Source organism: Lonchura striata, chromosome 4 (assembly GCF_050655825.1).
Source record: "Lonchura striata isolate lonStrDom1 chromosome 4, ASM5065582v1, whole genome shotgun sequence".
NCBI lineage: Eukaryota > Metazoa > Chordata > Aves > Passeriformes > Estrildidae > Lonchura > Lonchura striata.
Genome location: NC_140706.1, coordinates 625,502 through 643,213, shown reverse-complemented (window position 1 = coordinate 643,213; position 17,712 = coordinate 625,502). Strand labels below are relative to the sequence as shown.

Sequence of the window (17,712 nt, the reverse complement as noted above, 5' to 3'; positions counted from 1 at the left end):
TATTCATGCATATTCATAAGATTTTTACATGAGCTTTCAGCAGTTTCCATTTCTACCTTTAACATCACAATTCTGTACTCCAGGATGGTAAATCTATGATGGTGCTGTCTGGTTCCTTTCCGATTTCTCTACCCTATTGTGTATATCCCAGGATGTGTGTCCACATGCTGGGCTCCAACTTCTATTTTCTGGGATCATTAATCTATGGTAGTGATGTCCAGCTTCCCCTTTTGACATCACTAATCAGCAATCTTGATGTCCATCTTCCTTCTCCAGGAACTTGAGATAGGGTCACTTCCCTTTCTGCTTAAATCCTTTGTACATTCTAAAACTGCACTTTAAAATCCTTAATATTAAGCAACACTCTAAAGTTATAATTCAAAAGTTCTTATTATAAAACAGCTTAAGACTTATAATTGTTATTTACACGCAAAAGATTGGTTCAAAAGCACTCATCTTCATAGCTGCCCCATGGCCGTGTTCCAGCCATTTCATGACCACAGCTGCACAGGTTGCCTTTCTTTGCCTGACACGAAGCACAGCTCTGGATTTCACACCAGCTCCAGGAGCTCTTGCTCCTGCTGAGGAAGTCTCAGCCAGCTCCAGGGACAATCTCCAGCCTGTCCTGGCCATTCCCACCCTCCTGGCCCTGGCCATTCCCACTGCAGCCTCTACAGGGACATCCGGGTGTTCCCAGGGAGCAGCTCTGGGCTGCCTCAGTTGTCCTGGTTTATGTTATAAATTAATGGTCCTGTGGCATAATTAAAGAAATGTATTACATGATCAAAGCATACATTTAAAAAAGGAAAGCCACAAGCAATTCGACTCTGAGCCAGGCCATCAGTGTCAGGGAGATTTAGGGCTTGGCCTCTCTGGCACCAAAGTCCCCGTGGGTCTCTGAGAGTCACTTCTAAGGGGTCCATTTTTATACAGTCTCTGGGCTGTGGAAGGGATCTTCTTTAGCAAATTGTCTTCTTTAGCATGTTATGGTGCTTTTCCCGGTGGAAAACTGCTGGAATCCTGTCAGGTGGAAATCTCTGGGATAAGCTTCTGCTGATGCCTATCAGAATGCCTCCTGCTGGGGCCTAGTCAGACCTGAGAAATCCCTTGCAATACACATTTCTGGGGACAGTGCCAGCTTGGTGTTTGAATCTTTATCACTTGTCTGCTGCTGCTGCTGCCTATCAGAAATGCCTCCAGCTGGGGTCTTGTCAGATGAAAAATCCTTTGGAATATACAGCTTTGGAATGTACAGCTTTGGAATAGACACCTCTGGGGACAGTGTCTTCCTGGCATTTTGGATTTCTATCCCTTAGCTTGCTTGTTGCCCGACACTGGTTTCAGTACACAAGATGCTGTGGTTTTAATTTAATTTAACATGAATTATTTTATAACATATATTACATGTTACAGTTTAAATTCCCCTTTTGGGGTGTTTATTGCCCCTTGGTGCCAGGCTGGACCCTGGGGCTGGGCCAGGGGGAGGTGTCCCTGTCCCTGCAGGGTGGCACTGGGTGGGCTTGCAGGGCCCTCCCAGGCAAACCGCTCTGGGATTCCCTGGCAATGTGTGCAGAGAGGCTCTGCTCGGCGTTTTTAGCTTTCAGAGCACTAAAACTCACGTGTGCCCCTCTGTCTGTCCCTCAGGAAATCGCCAGCCGTGTCCTGGGGAAGAAGGTGTCCTGGAGCTGAGCCCCCAGCGCAGCAGTGCCGGGACAGGGACGGGCCCTGGAGGCTCCTGCAGCCCCACTTTGTGCTCCTGCCTCCCCCTGTACTGCCTGATCCTGCCCTGCGTAAGAGCCTGTGACCTGGGGAGTGCCAGGGTTTGAAATAAATAGCTGGCGTTTTATAGTGGTCTTAGGCACTTGCAGAGGAAACAGAGTCTGGAAAAACTTGGTTCATAATATATTTATAACTCCCTGATTGGAATAGCAGTTTTATATATTTATTTTCAGTGGGTTTTAACGAGGATTATTTTTAATTTTTTTAATTCCTGTCTCAATGTAGGAAATTCACTTGTTATGTTTTGTACTTCAATAAAACAGCTGAGTTGTAATAACTGCTGCAGCTGTGTTTGTGTAGGGACCAGGAGGGGTGAGCAGAAACACTTAGAGTGATGGTGGGGGAGCTTTCAGGCCTTTTCTGGGAGAATCCCTTTTTTGGATGGTTTGTCCTGCCAGGGTCCCTGGCTGTGCCCTGGGCCAGCAGCACCCAGAAGATGCAGGGGAGAAATGAGGTTTATGAAGTGCTCAAGTCTCAGTTTCATCTGATCCTCCCTGAGCAGCTCATGGGATGGATAAACAGGAAAAGACATCTGAGGAAAGCAGAGAGGGTGTGAGCTGTGGCTTCCTCTCTTCTCTGCCTCAGATGTTTGTGGCAGCTCAGAACAGCTGGGAGGGAACACCCAGTGCTGGGAGGGCTGGGCATCATGGAGCTGGAAGGTTCTGGAGAGACCCTCCAGGGCCTGGAGGGGCTCCAGGAGAGCTGGAGAGGGACTGGGGACAAGGGACAGAGGGACAGGAGCCAGGGAATGGCTCCCACTGGGAAAGGGGAGCTTGGGCTGGGATCTTGGCAAGGAATTCCTGGCTGGGAGGGTGGGGAGGGGCTGGGCTGGAATTCCCAGATTTGCTGGGGCTGCCCCTGGATCCCTGGCAGTGCCCAGGGCCAGGCTGGACACTGGGGCTGGATCCACCTGGGGCAGTGGGAGGTGTCCCTGCCATGTCAGGGGTGGGAATGGATGGGATTTGAGGTCCCTTCCCACTCAACCCATTGCAGGATTCCCTGATCTGGTCTGGTCTCAGAAATGGAAGCTAAAGTGCAGATTACAAATAACACCATCCCATGGCTGGGATAAATCAGCTCAGACTCTGGCTCATCTTCCCAGACCTTCCCACCTCCCAAAACCCAATTTTACCTGTTTATCACAGCGTCAGCCTGGTTTGGGTTGAAGGGATCCAGTGCCACCCCCTGCCCTGTCCAGCCAGGCCTTGAGCTGGAACTGGGACCAGGTGGGATGGGATTGCTGCCTTGCCTTTGGAATTTTACTGGGGCTGGCAATGAGCTTTGTGTGAAGCAAAAGGTGCTGAGGCTGCAGGGGCTGATCGGATTCCTGAACAGATTTGTTCCCTGGGAGAAATGGGGGGTGCTGGAGCCCTAACGAGATCCTGCCTCACTTGGAGCTCCTTCAAGGCCACTCAGGTGCTTATTTGTGCCTTTAAGCTTTCAGTGAGGAGACAGGAGGGGAGCTTGAGGGCCTTGCTGCTCCAAAACCCCTCTGAGATCAAGCCCAGTGTTCCCCCAGCCCTGCCAGGGCCACCCCTGAGCCGTGTCCCCAGGTGCCACAACCCCAGGGCTGTGAAACCCCTCGGAGGATGGGACTCCAGGGCTGTGCCAGGCTGCACAAACCTTTGGCTGATGAGGTTTCCCCCCAGAGCTGGTGGGGGTTCCCATCCAGCCACCCCTGCTGTCTCTCTCCCTGGGGATGCTGCCCAGCTGCCCCTGCCTGCTCCAGGGCCGTTCCCTGCCCAGGTGGGCTGGGCTCCTGTGGGTGCAGAGCTCCCAGTTTGCTGGGGGCTCTTGACATCTGCAGTCACTGCTTCCAGCACGCCAAGCTGCTTTCCAAAACCTCAGGAAATTGTGCTTGTCTTGTGCCGATTCCAGAGTGGAGTCATCCCTCCAACTGGACACAGACTTTAGGGTAAATTCTGCAGAGCTCTGGAAGTGGAATTAGGGCAGGACTGGTTTTTTCAACACTGTCGAGCAGATTTGTGTTCTGTTATTCAGAATTGTCCTGTGATCAGCAGCACCCCCCAGGGATTGCTGTGTAGGACAGATGTGTGTCCACAGCCTGACCTGCAGCTGGGAAACCTCCTGGAAGAGATGGAAAAGTGGTGTAAAAATCCACCTTTTGTTTGAAACGTGCTTTATTTTAAAATGAGAGGCGTTTTTTCCCCTTCAGAAGCACCTTCCATTTCTTCCTTTATGACCATTGCACTTTGTGCTGTAAATTCCATCCTGAGGGAATCGGCCCTGATCCTCCTCTGTGGGGGCAGCCCTTTTGGAGTCCTTCCTATGGAGAACCCCTCTCAGCTGGTTTGGGGTTTTAGGAACCCCTCTCCAGCTGGTTTGGAGTTTTAGGAACCCATCTCCAGCTGGTTTGGGGTTTTTGGAACCCCTCTCCAGGTGGTTTGGGGTTTTTTTGAACCCCTCCCATGGAGAACCCCTCTCCAGCTGGTTTGGGGTTTTAGTACCCCTCTCCAGCTGGTTTGGGGTTTTGGAGCCCCTCTCCAGCTGGTTTGGGGTTTTTTTGAACCCCTCCCATGGAGAACCCCTCTCCAGCTGGTTTGGGGTTTTTGGAACCCCTCTCCACCTGGTTTGGGGTTTTATGAACACCTCTCCAGCTGGTTTGGGGTTTTTGGAACCCCTCCCCTGGAGAACCCCTCTCCCATCAGGGGCTGCTGGGGCTCGGGGTGGTGTGTGGGGCACATTGTGTCACTGCTGGGCTCTGGAAGGGCTTCCATGGAAATGCAGTGCAGGGAAGATGCCAGACACGGCTCAGGTGCCCAATTTCCTTGGAAAAGGACATTCCCCACATCCGTGGTCACTGTCCCTCTGCCTGGACACGGCCTGCCCAGCGTGGCTGCCTCCGGGGGACTCTTGCCAGGATTTCTCTCGGCCCGTGTGTTTCGTCACTGAGAGCACCACGGGAAGGCTTTGGAGAGGAGAAGATGAAGGATTTGTGCCAAAGCAGGTGAGGAAACCACTTCCAGAATGCCAGGATGGTTGGGATCACAAGGGACCTTAAAGGCCACGCAGGCCCCGCCCTGCACCGGCACCTCAGATTGGATGGGCTGTGGGCTCTGTCAGCCCAAAGTCCATCTCGTTTTTTCCATGAGTGCGTCCTGGATTATAATTCACTTTTCCTGAAACGATTCCCTGAGGAAGACATGACTTCCTGAGTGGCTGTTCATTAGTGAGATCCCACTTCAATCCAGCGGAGCAGTTTTAATATATTGTTTCCTCTGTGCTGCCTTTATGGGGCCGTGACTGCTCTTGGGGCCGGCTGGAGCCAGCGCTGGGCCGGGGCAGGAATTCAGCCTGGGGCAGGAATGTGGCTGGAAACGGGGAAGGCCCGGCGCTTTCACACGAGCAAGGCTTGCAAGTCAAGCTTTTAGTAATATTTTTCTCCCTACATCAGCAGATAAAGTGAATTCCCCCGGCCCTGCGGGACCCTGCAGAGGGTGAGCGGCCTCGGCGTGACAAATGGAAGCCACGCTGATTAATGCTCCTGGAAGGAGCTCAGATTCCAGGGGCATGAGGACACCCGGGAGAGCCTTCCCAGGGAGAAGGGGCTTCTCAAATCCAGTCTCATTTTAGTCATGTGCCCACGTGCTGCTGCCCTGTTGCTTCCCAAGAGGCTCCTTCAAGGTTCACGATGCCAGAGAGATTCCAGTTGTTCTCCCCAGGTTTGCTGCTCCCCCACCTGAGATGGGTTCAGAACATCCCATGAATCGTCCTGGCTGGCTCCTGGCTCCTGCCTGGCCCCTGACTCAGCCCTGACCTCGCTCCGGACAGGGAGAGCCCCTGGGACTGCCCGGGAGGAGGGGACAGGGCTGAGGAGCTGTGTGACACCAGCGTGACTGGGCTGTCCCTGGGATGGCAGAGCTGGGACATTGCTCTGATGGGCTCCATCTGGGTCTGCCAGGGCACAGGCGTGGGGGAGATGTTTGACTGGAGAAGGGAACGTGTCCAGGGCAGGGAACGGAGCTGGGAAGGGGCTGGAGAGTTCCTGAGGAGCTGGGAAGGGGCTGGAGAGTTCCTGAGGAGCTGAGGGGGCTCAGCCTGGAGCTAAGGAGGCTCAGGGGGACCTTGTGGCTCTGCACAGCTCCTGCCAGGAGGGGACAGCCGGGGGGATTTGGGATCTGTTCCCAGGAACAGGGACAGGAGGAGAGGGAACGGCCTCAGGCTGGCCAGGGGGTGTTGGGTGGATATTGGGGAAATTTCCTCGTGGAAAAGGTGCTTGGGAAGGGGCTGCCCAGGGCAGTGGTGGAGTCCCCATCCCTGGGGTGGCACTCAGAGCTCTGGGCTGGTGACGAGGTGGGGATGGGGCACAGCTTGGACTTGGTGATCCTGGAGATCATTTCCCACCCCAACGATGCCCTGATTCTGTGACTGGCACACCTGAGGGTGTCCCTCCCAGAGGGAGCTGTGCCACATTAGGGGTGATGGTTCGAGGCTATGCCTGCCCAGGGTCACCCTGCCATGCCCGTGTCCATGTGCTGGGGACAGGGAGTGCCTGGGAGGGGGAGCAGCCCTGCAGCCAGAGCCCCGGGGCCTCTCCTGTCTGTGACCCCCGCTCTGGGTGACCCCCGCTCTGGGTGACCCCAGCTCTGGGTGGCCCCGGCTCTGGGTGGTCCCAGCTCTGGGTGACCCCGGCTCTGGGTGACCCCAGCTTTGGGTGACCCCAGGTTTTGGGTGCTCCCAGGCTCTGGGTGACCCCAGCTCTGGGTGGTCCCAGCTCTGGGTGCTCCCAGGCTCTGGGTGACCCCGGCTCTGGGTGGCCCCAGCTCTCCCCTGTGCCCTGGGCTCACTCCCCTGTGCCGGGCTGGCTGCAGCTGCCGCCTGTGCTGGTGACAGGGGCCAGGGGCCGGCGCCTGCTCCTGCCCACAAAAAGTCCTTTTGTAACTCTGCCCCAGCCCCAGCTGCTGCTGCCAGCCACTTCTGCCCGTCCCACAGCCAGCTGGCATTCCTGGGGCACGCAGGGCACTCCTGCCCGGCCGAGGGGATGGACAGGAGGAGAAATGTCCCACGGTGGGGAGGAGCAGTGAGGCCATGGGGACAGGGTCCCATCTGTGCCCTGGGATCTGTCCTGTCTGTGCCCTGGGATCTGTCCCCTTTGTGCCCTGGGATCTGCCCTGTCTGTGCCCTGGGATCTGTCCTGTCTGTGCCCTGGGATCTGCCCTGTCTGCCCTGGGATCTGCCCTGTCTGTGCCCTGGGATCTGTCCTGTCTGTGCCCTGGGATCTGCCCTGTCTGCCCTGGGATCTGCCCTGTCTGTGCCCTGGGATCTGTCCTGTCTGTGCCCTGGGATCTGCCCTGTCTGCCCTGGGATCTGCCCTGTCTGTGCCCTGGGATCTGTCCTGTCTGTGCCCTGGGATCTGCCCTGTCTGCCCTGGGATCTGCCCTGTCTGTGCCCTGGGATCTGTCCCCTTTGTGCCCAGGGATCTGTCCCCTTTGTGCCCTGGGATCTGCCCTGTCTGTGCCCTGGGATCTGTCCCCTTTGTGCCCTGGGATCTGCCCTGGGATCTGCCCTGTCTGTGCCCTGGGATCTGTCCTGTCTGTGCCCTGGGATCTGCCCTGTCTGCCCTGGGATCTGTCCTGTCTGTGCCCTGGGATCTGTCCCCTTTGTGCCCAGGGATCTGTCCCCTTTGTGCCCTGGGATCTGCCCTGTCTGTGCCCTGGGATCTGCCCTGTCTGTGCCCTGGGATCTGCCCTGGGATCTGCCCTGTCTGTGCCCTGGGATCTGTCCCCTTTGTGCCCTGGGATCTGCCCTGTCTGTGCCCTGGGATCTGTCGCCTTTGTGCCCTGGGATCTGTCCCCTTTGTGCCCTGGGATCTGCCCTGTCTGTGCCCTGGGATCTGTCGCCTTTGTGCCCTGGGATCTGCCCTGTCTGTGCCCTGGGATCTGTCGCCTTTGTGCCCTGGGATCTGCCCTGTCTGTGCCCTGGGATCTGTCCTGTCTGTGCCCTGGGATCTGTCCCCTTTGTGCCCTGGGATCTGTCCTGTCTGTGCCCTGGGATCTGTCCCCTTTGTGCCCTGGGATCTGCTCTGTCTGTGCCCTGGGATCTGTCCTGTCTGTGCCCTGGGATCTGCCCTGTCTGTGCCCTGGGATCTGTCCCCTTTGTGCCCTGGGATCTGTCCTGTCTGTGCCCTGGGATCTGTCCCCTTTGTGCCCTGGGATCTGCTCTGTCTGTGCCCTGGGATCTGTCCTGTCTGTGCCCTGGGATCTGTCCCCTTTGTGCCCTGGGATCTGCCCTGTCTGTGCCAGGCTGCTGATTCCCAGCCGTGCCCTCGGGTTCCCACCACACTTCCACAGTCCCTCTTGGCAGGGTCTGCGTTTTGGAGCATTTGTCCTCTCCTGGAGCTGGCAGGACCTGCAGGGTGGGTTGAAGCTTCAGGGGGACCAGAGGGGCCCAGGAAAGGCAGAAGTCCATGGGATCCCACCCAGGGCCACCCCTGCCATGGCAGGGACACCTCCCACTGTCCCAGGCTGCTCCAGCCCCATCCAGCTGGTTCCAGAGGAGCACCCCAAGGGGCTGGGCGTGTGTGCAGGAAGGGAAGTGGGTGCTCCCTCACCCCACACGCGTTCCCTCACCCCACATGTGATGGATGGAGGATGGATGGATGATGGATGGATGGATGGGTGGGTGGATGGATGGATGGATGGATGGATGGATGGATGATGGATGGATGGATGATGGATGATGGATGGATGGATGGATGATGGATGGATGGATGATGGATGGATGGATGGATGGATGATGGATGGATGGATGATGGATGCATGATGGATGATGGATGGATGGATGGATGGATGGTGGATGGATGATGTATGGATGGATGATGGATAGATGGATGATGGATGCATGATGGATGATGGATGGATGATGGATGGATAGATGATGGATGGAGGATGGATGGATGGTGGAATCATGATGGATGGATGATGGATGATGGATGGATGATAGATGGATGATGGATGATGGATGGATGGATGGATGGATGATGGATGATGGATGCATGATGGATGATGGATGGATGATGGATGGATGGATGGATGATGGATGGATGGATGATGGATGGATGATGGATGGATGATGGATGGATGGATGGATGATGGATGGATGGATGGTGGATGGATGGATGGATGGATGGATGGATGGATGGATGGATGGATGATGGATGGATGATGGATGGATGGATGGATGATGGATGGATGATGGATGGATGGATGGATGGATGGATGGATGGATGATGGATGATGGATGGATGGATGGTGGATATATAACGAATGGATGACAGATGGATGATGGATGGTGGATGTATAACGGATGGGTGATGGATGGAGCCGCGGCAGGCGGGGGAAGCCTGGGAGCCGCCGAGCCGCGGGTCTGGTTCTCATTACGCGGCCGGGCCGGGCCAAGAATCACAGCAATAAATCCGGGCGAACAAAGCCGCCCCCTCCCCGCCGCCCCCCGGCCGGGCCGGCCGCGCTCGGGGCTCCGCGGCGGGGGAGGGACCCGGCGGCATAAAGAGGAGGAGGTCGGGCCGGAGGCGCCGAGTCGGGGCGGTGACAGCCCGGGAGCGGCGGCATGGCCGGGCCGGGCCCCCCCGGGCCCCGCCGGGGCTCGGCCACGGGCTGGGGGCTCCGCCTCGCCCTCCTGGGGGTCCTGCTGGGGCTCCCCCCGCGGGGCCGGGCGGGGCCGGCAGGTAAGGGGGGCTGGGGGCGCGGGTGGGGATGGGGCGGAAGGGACAGCGGTGGGGGTGGGATGGGAATGGGAATGGGAATGGGGATGGGATGGGAATGGGGATGGGATGGGATGGGATGGGGATGCGGACGGGTTGGGATGGGGCTCCGGGCTGCGCTCGCTCCCCCGCGCCCCCGGGACCCCCAGCCCCCGCTCGGCGCTCCGCGCTGCCCCCGCCGGGCCCCGCCGGCCGGAGGGACGGGCTGGGCCGGGCCGGGACCGGGCAGCCCCGGCACCGGGCCGGGACCGGCTCGCAGCCCCGGAGCCCCGGCTCACAGCCCCCGTTCCGCGGCTCTCGGGAACGAGCTCGGGGTCTGGGCTGCCTGCGGGTTTCGCCGTGAAACGTGGCTCGTTCCGTTGGTGAGGAAATACGGATTTTCCCCAGAGGCTCCTATCGCGTTTTAAATGGGAGCCGGAGGAGGAGAGGGGGGGTGCCAGTTTCCCTTCGGCCTCCTGCAGCGTCTTCCTCATCCCTATTTCCTTCCCCAGCCATCCCAAGAAGTCAGGGCTGATGTTCCTCCACCCAGAGCGCATTTTTTGCTATTATTTCTTTCTCTTCCGAGCTCTGCCGGGCTCGGCTGCTGCTCGGAGAAGTTTTCCAGCTACCCCGAGAGAGCCGGGAGCTGGGAGGGGAGCAGGGAGGGCGCTGGGGCCAGAGCCCTGCTCGGATGGAGAGGAGAGGGGAAAGCTGCCCGCTGCATGGATCCCGGCCCCTGCAGGCTCCTTCGGGGCTCCCCCAGCCCCGAGCTCGGGGTCCGGCATCCCGAACGCCCGAGCAGCGCTGTTCCCCACAGCGCTCCCAAAAAGGGCTGGGAATGAGTGGTTTCCAGGAAATCAGGGAAGGGGGATGTGGGAAACCCTTTCTGTGCTACATTTGGGTTTATTTTGGAGGGCCCGTCTCGTGCTCTGAGTCTCTCAGATTCCCAGCAAAAACTACAAACAAAACAGTGGGAAATTTAAAAGATCGTAACTTAAATCTCGTCTCTTAAACCTCCTAACTGAGGGATTTCTGGGACGTGGCCCGGAGCCCAGCCCAGCAGAGCCGCCCCTCGCGTCCCATCCTCTCCCCAGCCGGCGTGGGAGAGCCGGGGCAGGCAGCGCTCCCTGCCCTCCTCCTCTGGGAATTAAAAGCAGTGGGATTTATTCCTCTGCCCTGAAATGGGAGGGCACCAAACCCCACCGGAGCGGCTGCCCCGGCGCGGCTGACTCCGTGCCTCAGTTTCCCCGTGGAAAAGCAGCTCGTGTGTGGCTGGGGTGGAGGGCCTGGCTCCTGCTCTGGGAGGAGGTGAGGAGAAGGAAGCTGGGATGGTGCCACCCCTTATCTGCAGCTATTCCTGGAATCTGATTCCGAGCTATATTTAATGGAACCGATTAAATACCTCGGGCGATAGCGCCGGGCGCTCCCGGGGAACAAAGGTGGCCGGGCGGGGTGACCTGATCCCAAAAGCTCCAGCAGCAATTCCCAGCCCGTAACTCCACCTTTGTTTTCCTTTTGTCTTTCAATAACTTCATCTTCCCTCGAGCCAAAGCCCCGGGTCTCGGCAAGGGGAACCAAAACAAGCTTGTAAAATCACAGAGCCCTGAGCCCTGTTATTCCACTCTCTGAGTAAATAACTTTGCTGGGGAAGATAATTCCATCCAAGCTCTCCCTGACAACATTTGGCTTGGCAAGGTGGCCCAACCCTTGACATTTTTGTTCAGCCTCGTCCCCTCTCTGCAGCAGCTTCAGATTTGAATTTTTTCTTCTGTTGTCATCCAGGCTTAAGTCATCAGTGGCTGCTCCCTGCGCTGCAGTCAAATCCAGCCACATTGTTTAGGAAAGAAATAATCTTAGAAAGTCTGTCTGCCTTGGCTGGAGCCAAGGAATGGCTTGTGCTGCCTGCCCGGGGGGCTGGGATAGCTCAGACAAACCCTGATGGGCCACAGCCCTGCCAGCTCCTCTGCTCTGCTGCTGTCCCTGCTCTGCTGCTGTCCCTGCTCCTCTCCTCTCCTGTTTCCTGCTCCTCTCCTGCTCCTGCTCCTGCTCCTCTCCTGCTCCTGCTCCTGTTTCCTGCTCCTCTCCTGCTCCTGTTCCTGTTCCTGCTCCTGCTTCTGCTCCTGTTCCTGTTCCTGCTCCTGCTCCTCTCCTGCTCCTGCTCCTGTTCCTGTTCCTGCTCCTGTTCCTGCTCCTGCTCCTGTTCCTGCTCCTGCTCCTCTCCTGCTCCTGTTCCTGCTCCTGCTCCTGCTCCTGTTCCTGCTCCTGCTCCTGTTCCTGCTCCTGCTCCTGCTCCTGTTCCTGTTCCTGCTCCTGTTCCTGCTCCTGCTCCTGTTCCTGCTCCTGCTCCTGCTCCTGTTCCTGCTCCTGCTCCTGCTCCTGTTCCTGCTCCTGTTCCTGCTCCTGCTCCTGATCCTCTCCTGCTCCTGCTCCTGCTCCTGCTCCTGTTCCTGCTCCTGCTCCTGCTCCTGCTCCTGCTCCTCTCCTGCTCCTGCTCCTCTCCTGCTCCTGCTCCTGCTCCTGCTCCTGCTCCTGTTCCTGTTCCTGTTCCTGCTCCTGCTCCTGCTCCTGTTCCTGCTCCTGCCCAGCCCTGGCTGCAAAGAGCGTGGCTGGATTTGGGGTTCTGGAACCACACTTCCCACAAATCACAGAGCCATGGGATGGTTGGGTTGGAAGGGACCTTAAATCCCACCAGTGCCACCCCTGCCATGGCAGGGACAGCTCCCACTGTGCCAGGCTGCTCCAGCCCCAGTGTCCAGCCTGGCCTGGGACATTCCGTGGATCCGGGGCAGCCACATCTCCCCCGTGCCAGCTGCTTCTCCAGGGTGGAGATTCAGGGGATTTAGGCCCCTGCTGTGGGGCCTGGGTGGGAGCAATGCTCCTGGGAGCCTTCCAGGCTGAGGGCAGAGCCGGCGGTGAGGGGCTGGCCGGGGAGGGGTGACAGTGCCTTGTGCTCGGTCCATCCCCCGGGACACCCAGGGAGGCTCTGGGTGTTGGTGCTCAGCTCCGTCCCTTCCCAACCCCTGTGCCGTGGCTGGAGGGGCTCCAGCTCTGGGGCTCCCTCAGCGCTGCTCAGCAGCTCTTCTCCTCCCCAGGGCCGCCGTCCCTCGGAGAACGGGTCACCCCTCGCTGGCTGCTGGGGGGCCGCGCCCGCAGAGCCGCCAGCCCGCAGGAGCAGGTAAGGGCAGGGGCTGCAGCTCCTGCGGCCGAGCTCGGGGGGACCCCGGGGCTGGAGCCTGCAGGAGCCGCCGAGAGGGGCTGGATTCCAGAAATGATCCACAGAGAGGGGCTGGATTCCAGAAATGATCCACGGATTCCAGAAATGATCCACAGAGAGGGGCTGGATTCCAGAAATGATCCACGGAGAGGGGCTGGATTCCAGAAATGATCCACGGATTCCAGAAATGATCCACAGAGAGGGGCTGGATTCCAGAAATGATCCATGGAGAGGGGTTGGATTCCAGAAATGATCCACAGATTTCAGAAATGATCCATGGAGAGGGGCTGGATTTCAGATCCACGGAGAGGGGCTGGATTTCAGATCCATGGGCAGGGGGTGGATTTCAGATCCATGGAGAGGGGCTGGATTTCTGATCCATGGGCAGGGGATGGATTTCAGATCCATGGGCAGGGGCTGGATTTCAGATCCATGGAGAAGGGCTGGATCTCAGATCCATGGGCAGGGTGTGGATTTCAGGATCCATGAGCAGACTGGGCAGTTGCAGGATCTATCACCATCCTCAGGTGATGATCAGGGAAAGCAGAGGGTGCAGCAGTGAGTTAATTAAGCATGGTGTTAATGAGTGCTGGGCAGGAGGAGGATGGCCAGGAGCTGCAGGGTGAGTGGAAGGCAGCTGGAGAGCTCGGAGAGAGGAGCTGGAGTGATCTGTCAGCTCCTGCTGTGGCTGGGGTAGGAGGAGCAGCCAAGGGAAAGTGCTGCCAGACCTGGGAGCAGTGCCCTCCTGCCAGCCTGTCCCCCCCCTCCCTGCCACCCCTGGTGTCCCCACATCCCTGGAGGAGCTGCCTGTGGCCAGCCTTGCCCTCCGGGAGGGGCTGGGGGTTCCTTTGGGCAGGTCCAGCCCTTCCAGCTGTGATTCAGACACTCTGAGGGGCTGCTTGCTCTGCTGGGAGGGGTCTCTGCTGGCATCGCACCTGAGATGGTCCAAGCCAGCCCTCCTCGCTCCAGGAGATGCCAAAGCGGAGCCAGCTGGGCTTGGGAAGGGGGTTTGTGGTCCCCTGGCTCTCACAGGGGCTGGGCAGTGCCTTCTCCAGGGGAACCTGGGCTGGCTGCTCCTGCAGCAGCTGGAAGGGCCCGTGTGGGTGCTGTGGTCAGCCTGGAGAAATGTTCCCTCCCTGGAGAAATGTCCCCTCCCTGGAGAAATGTCCCCACCCTGGAGAAATGTCCCTGCCTGGTGAAATGTCCCTCCCTGGTGAAATGTCCCCTCCCTGGAGAAATGTCCCTGCCTGGTGAAATGTCCCTCCCTGGTGAAATGTCCCCTCCCTGGAGAAATGTCCCCACCCTGGAGAAATGTCCCTGCCTGGTGAAATGTCCCCTCCCTGGAGAAATGTCCCCTGCCTGGTGAAATGTCCCTGCCTGGTGAAGTGTCCCCACCCTGGTGAAATGTCCCCTCCCTGGAGAAATGTCCCCTCCCTGGTGAAATGTCCCTGCCTGGTGAAATGTCCCCTCCCTGGAGAAATGTCCCCTGCCTGGTGAAATGTCCCCTGCCTGGTGAAGTGTCCCCACCCTGGTGAAATGTCCCTGCCTGGTGAAATGTCCCCTGCCTGGTGAAGTGTCCCCACCCTGGTGAAGTGTCCCCACCCTGGTGAAATGTCCCTCCCTGGTGAAATGTCCCCTGCCTGGTGAAGTGTCCCCACCCTGGTGAAGTGTCCCCACCCTGATGAAATGTCCCTGCCTGGTGAAGTGTCCCCTCCCTGGTGAAATGTCCCTGCCTGGTGAAATGTCCCTCCCTGGTGAAGTGTCCCTCCCCGGCGGGCAGCCCCGGCTCTGTCTATATTTAACTGGACCCAATGAGAAGGGAACGCGGGGTGGGCAGGTTTATTTCTGCTCCTGCCACCGCCCGGTGCCCCCGGGGGCACGGGGGGCGCGGGCCACAGCCGGGGCATTCCGGGGCACCGGGGGCCGCGGGGCATTCCGGGGCACCGGGAAGGTGCCGGTGTTTCCCGGCATTGCCGTCCCGCAGCCCGGCCAGTGGGACAAGGAGCCTCCTGTTCCCGGCAGAGCGGGGGGAGAGGGGAGTGCTCGGGGCCGGAGCGGGGGGCTCGGGGCCGCAGCGGGGGGCTCGGTGCCAGAGCGGGGGGCTCGGGGCAGGGATGGGTGGCCGGGCAGGGCCGGGCGCTGCCCCTTGGCCCGGGGTCGGTGTCGGTGTCGTTCTCTGCCCTGTTCTGTGCCCCGTGTCTCCTCCTGCCCCCCGGCAGAGATGCTGCAAATGAACACGGCCGGGAAGGCCGGCAGCCCGCTCTGCTCCGAGGCAGCATCCCCGCCCGTGGGACCGCGGCACATGGTGACATCGCGGTGACATCGCGGTGACATTGCGGTGACATCCTGGTGACATCCCAGTGACATCCTGGTGACATCCCGGTGACATCACGGGCTCCTGCATCCCTGCCCTGGGGCGGTGCTGGGATGCTCCGGCTGTCCCGTGGGCCCCGGTGATATCGCTGTGTCCCCTTTCCCCCGGCGGCCCCAGGACATCACTGGCCCAGGGTGCTGCTATCATCCATGGGTGCTGCTGTCCATGGGTGCTGCTATCATTCATGGGTGCTGCTGTCCATGGGTGCTGCTATCATCCATGGGTGCTGCTGTCCATGGGTGCTGCTATCATCCATGGGTGCTGCTGTCCATGGGTGCTGCCTCCATGGGTGCTGCTGTCCATGGGTGCTGCTATCATCCATGGGTGCTGCTGTCCATGGGTGCTGCTATCATCCATGGGTGCTGCTGTCCATGGGTGCTCCAGCCGTGTTGGCCGAGCGCTGAATCCCGAGCCGTGCTGCTCCGGGCTCAGCACTGGCACCCGCCTGCCTGGGGCAGCCCTGGTGTGGCCCAGCTGCTGCAGCAGCTGCAAATCCCATCAGCAAATCCTCCACGGAGCATCTCCTGGTAGCCTCCATCCCTCACGTGTCCTGCCCGTCACGTCCGGGCTCTGGGAGCTTCCGCGGGGGCTGGGGGCGTGTGGGAGCTGCCCGAGCAGATGGCCGGGCTGGACCTGGCTGGGAGCTGAGCTCTGGGTGATTGCCCAGCGAGCTCCGTGCTCCCTGAGCTCCGTCCTGCAGCGGGAGCTTCCCGGCAGGGAGGGAGGCAGCCTGGATCAGGAGAGTGCTGGGAGCTCTGGGGAGCTGGGGAAGAGCAGCTGAACCCCCTTGGCCCTCTGCAGAGCCCTGGGGTTTTTCTCATCAAGGCAGTGAAAAGTAAAACCAGACTGGAGCTGGACCTGGAGGGTCCCTGGGCCAGGCACGGGCTGGGGCCTGGCCAGGGCAGAGTCATCCCAGCTGCAATTCCACAATTCCAGCCCCTGTGGGACTGGAGGTGCTGGGATGTCCTGGAGAGGGGCCACCACCTGCACCTGCAGCCAGGGCTGAGAGAAGGCGCTTCCTGCAGCCTCGGCAAGGACTGGAACTCTATTCTGTCATGGGGGCTGGAGCAACGAGATGGAGGAGCAAGAGGAGCCTGGCAAGGGGCTGGAGCCCAGGATGGTGATCCTGGAGTCTGGGATGTGCTGGAGCCTCAAATCGTGCTGGAACTTGGAATGTGCTGGAGCCTGGGGTGCTGCTGAAGCGTGGGATCATATTGGAGCCTGGGATGATGCTGATGTTTGGGATGTTGCTGGATCCCAGGACAGTGCTGGTGCACAGGATTGTGCTGCAGTTTGGGATGATGCTGGAGCCTGAGACAATGGCAGAACCCAGGAGGCTGCTGGAGCCTGGGATGGTATTGGAACCTGGCATGATGCTGGGAATATTCCGGAATCCAGGATGATGCTGGACCTTGGGATAATGCTGACCTGATAAATTGCTGCAGCCCAGGCTGATATTGGAACCTGGGGTGATACTGGAGCCCTGGAGGATGCTGGGCTTTGGAATGATGCTGGAGCCAGGAACGATATTGGAACCTGGGAACGTTCTGGAATCCAGGATGATGCCGGACCTTGGAACGATGCTGGAGCCAGGGATGATATTGGAACTGGAGGGTGCTGGAGCAGGAGGACGCTGGAGCAGGAGGGTGCTGGAACTGGAGGATGCTGGAGCAGGAGGACGCTGGAGCAGGAGGACGCTGGAGCAGGAGGATGCTGGAACTGGAGGATGCTGGAACTGGAGGATGCTGGAGCAGGAGGATGCTGGAACTGGAGGATGCTGGAGCAGGAGGATGCTGGAGCAGGAGGACGCTGGAGCAGGAGGATGCTGGAGCAGGAGGACGCTGGAACTGGAGGATGCTGGAGCAGGAGGATGCTGGAGCAGGAGGACGCTGGAGCTGGAGGACGCTGGAACTGGAGGACGCTGGAACTGGAGGATGCTGGAACTGGAGGATGCTGGAACTGGAGGACGCTGGAGCAGGAGGATGCTGGAGCAGGAGGACGCTGGAACAGGAGGATGCTGGAACTGGAGGCTGCTGGAACTGGAGGACGCTGGAACTGGAGGATGCTGGAACTGGAGGATGCTGGAACTGGAGGACGCTGGAGCAGGAGGATGCTGGAGCAGGAGGACGCTGGAGCAGGAGGATGCTGGAACTGGAGGATGCTGGAACTGGAGGACGCTGGAGCAGGAGGATGCTGGAGCAGGAGGATGGTGGAACTGGAGGACGCTGGAGCAGGAGGATGCTGGAACTGGAGGACGCTGGAACTGGAGGACGCTGGAACTGGAGGATGCTGGAGCAGGAGGACGCTGGAGCAGGAGGATGCTGGAGCAGGAGAGTGCTGGAGCAGGAGGATGCTGGAGCAGGAGGATGCTGGAACTGGAGGATGCTGGAACTGGAGGATGCTGGAGCAGGAGGACGCTGGAGCAGGAGGATGCTGGAACTGGAGGATGCTGGAACTGGAGGACGCTGGAGCAGGAGGATGCTGGAGCAGGAGGATGCTGGAGCAGGAGGATGCTGGAACTGGAGGATGCTGGAGCAGGAGGGTGCTGGAGCAGGAGGACGCTGGAACTGGAGGACACTGGAACTGGAGGATGCTGGAGCAGGAGGATGCTGGAGCAGGAGGATG

General features: G+C 59.3%; 2 protein-coding genes across 12 annotated transcripts in view; both read left to right on the top strand.

The window, feature by feature from the left end:
- Positions 1–2,056, top strand: part of ALMS1 (ALMS1 centrosome and basal body associated protein) — a 52,353-nt gene extending 50,297 nt beyond the window's left edge. For all 4 annotated transcript variants that reach the window (XR_014954564.1, XR_014954562.1, XR_014954565.1 and 1 more), the window contains one exon: positions 1,645–2,056. Coding sequence is in view for 1 of the 4 variants with exons in the window: in XM_085577301.1 (XP_085433427.1) it covers positions 1,645–1,689 (45 nt within the window). In the remaining 3 variants the exon portion in view is untranslated. The remainder of the gene's footprint in view (positions 1–1,644) is intronic.
- A 7,278-nt stretch (positions 2,057–9,334) lies between these two features.
- The window catches only part of ADAM33 (ADAM metallopeptidase domain 33), a 32,295-nt gene continuing 23,917 nt past the window's right edge, over positions 9,335–17,712 (top strand). For 5 of the 8 annotated variants that reach the window (XM_085577306.1, XM_085577304.1, XM_085577305.1 and 2 more), the window contains exons 1-2: positions 9,336–9,484; positions 12,592–12,674. In XM_085577306.1, coding sequence (XP_085433432.1) covers positions 9,367–9,484; positions 12,592–12,674 — 201 coding nt within the window. In that variant the 5' untranslated portion in view covers positions 9,336–9,366. Of the gene's footprint in view, positions 9,485–12,591; positions 12,675–17,712 lie in introns of all 8 variants that reach the window. The other 3 variants (XM_085577303.1, XM_085577309.1, XM_085577308.1) reach the window with 1 other exon arrangement.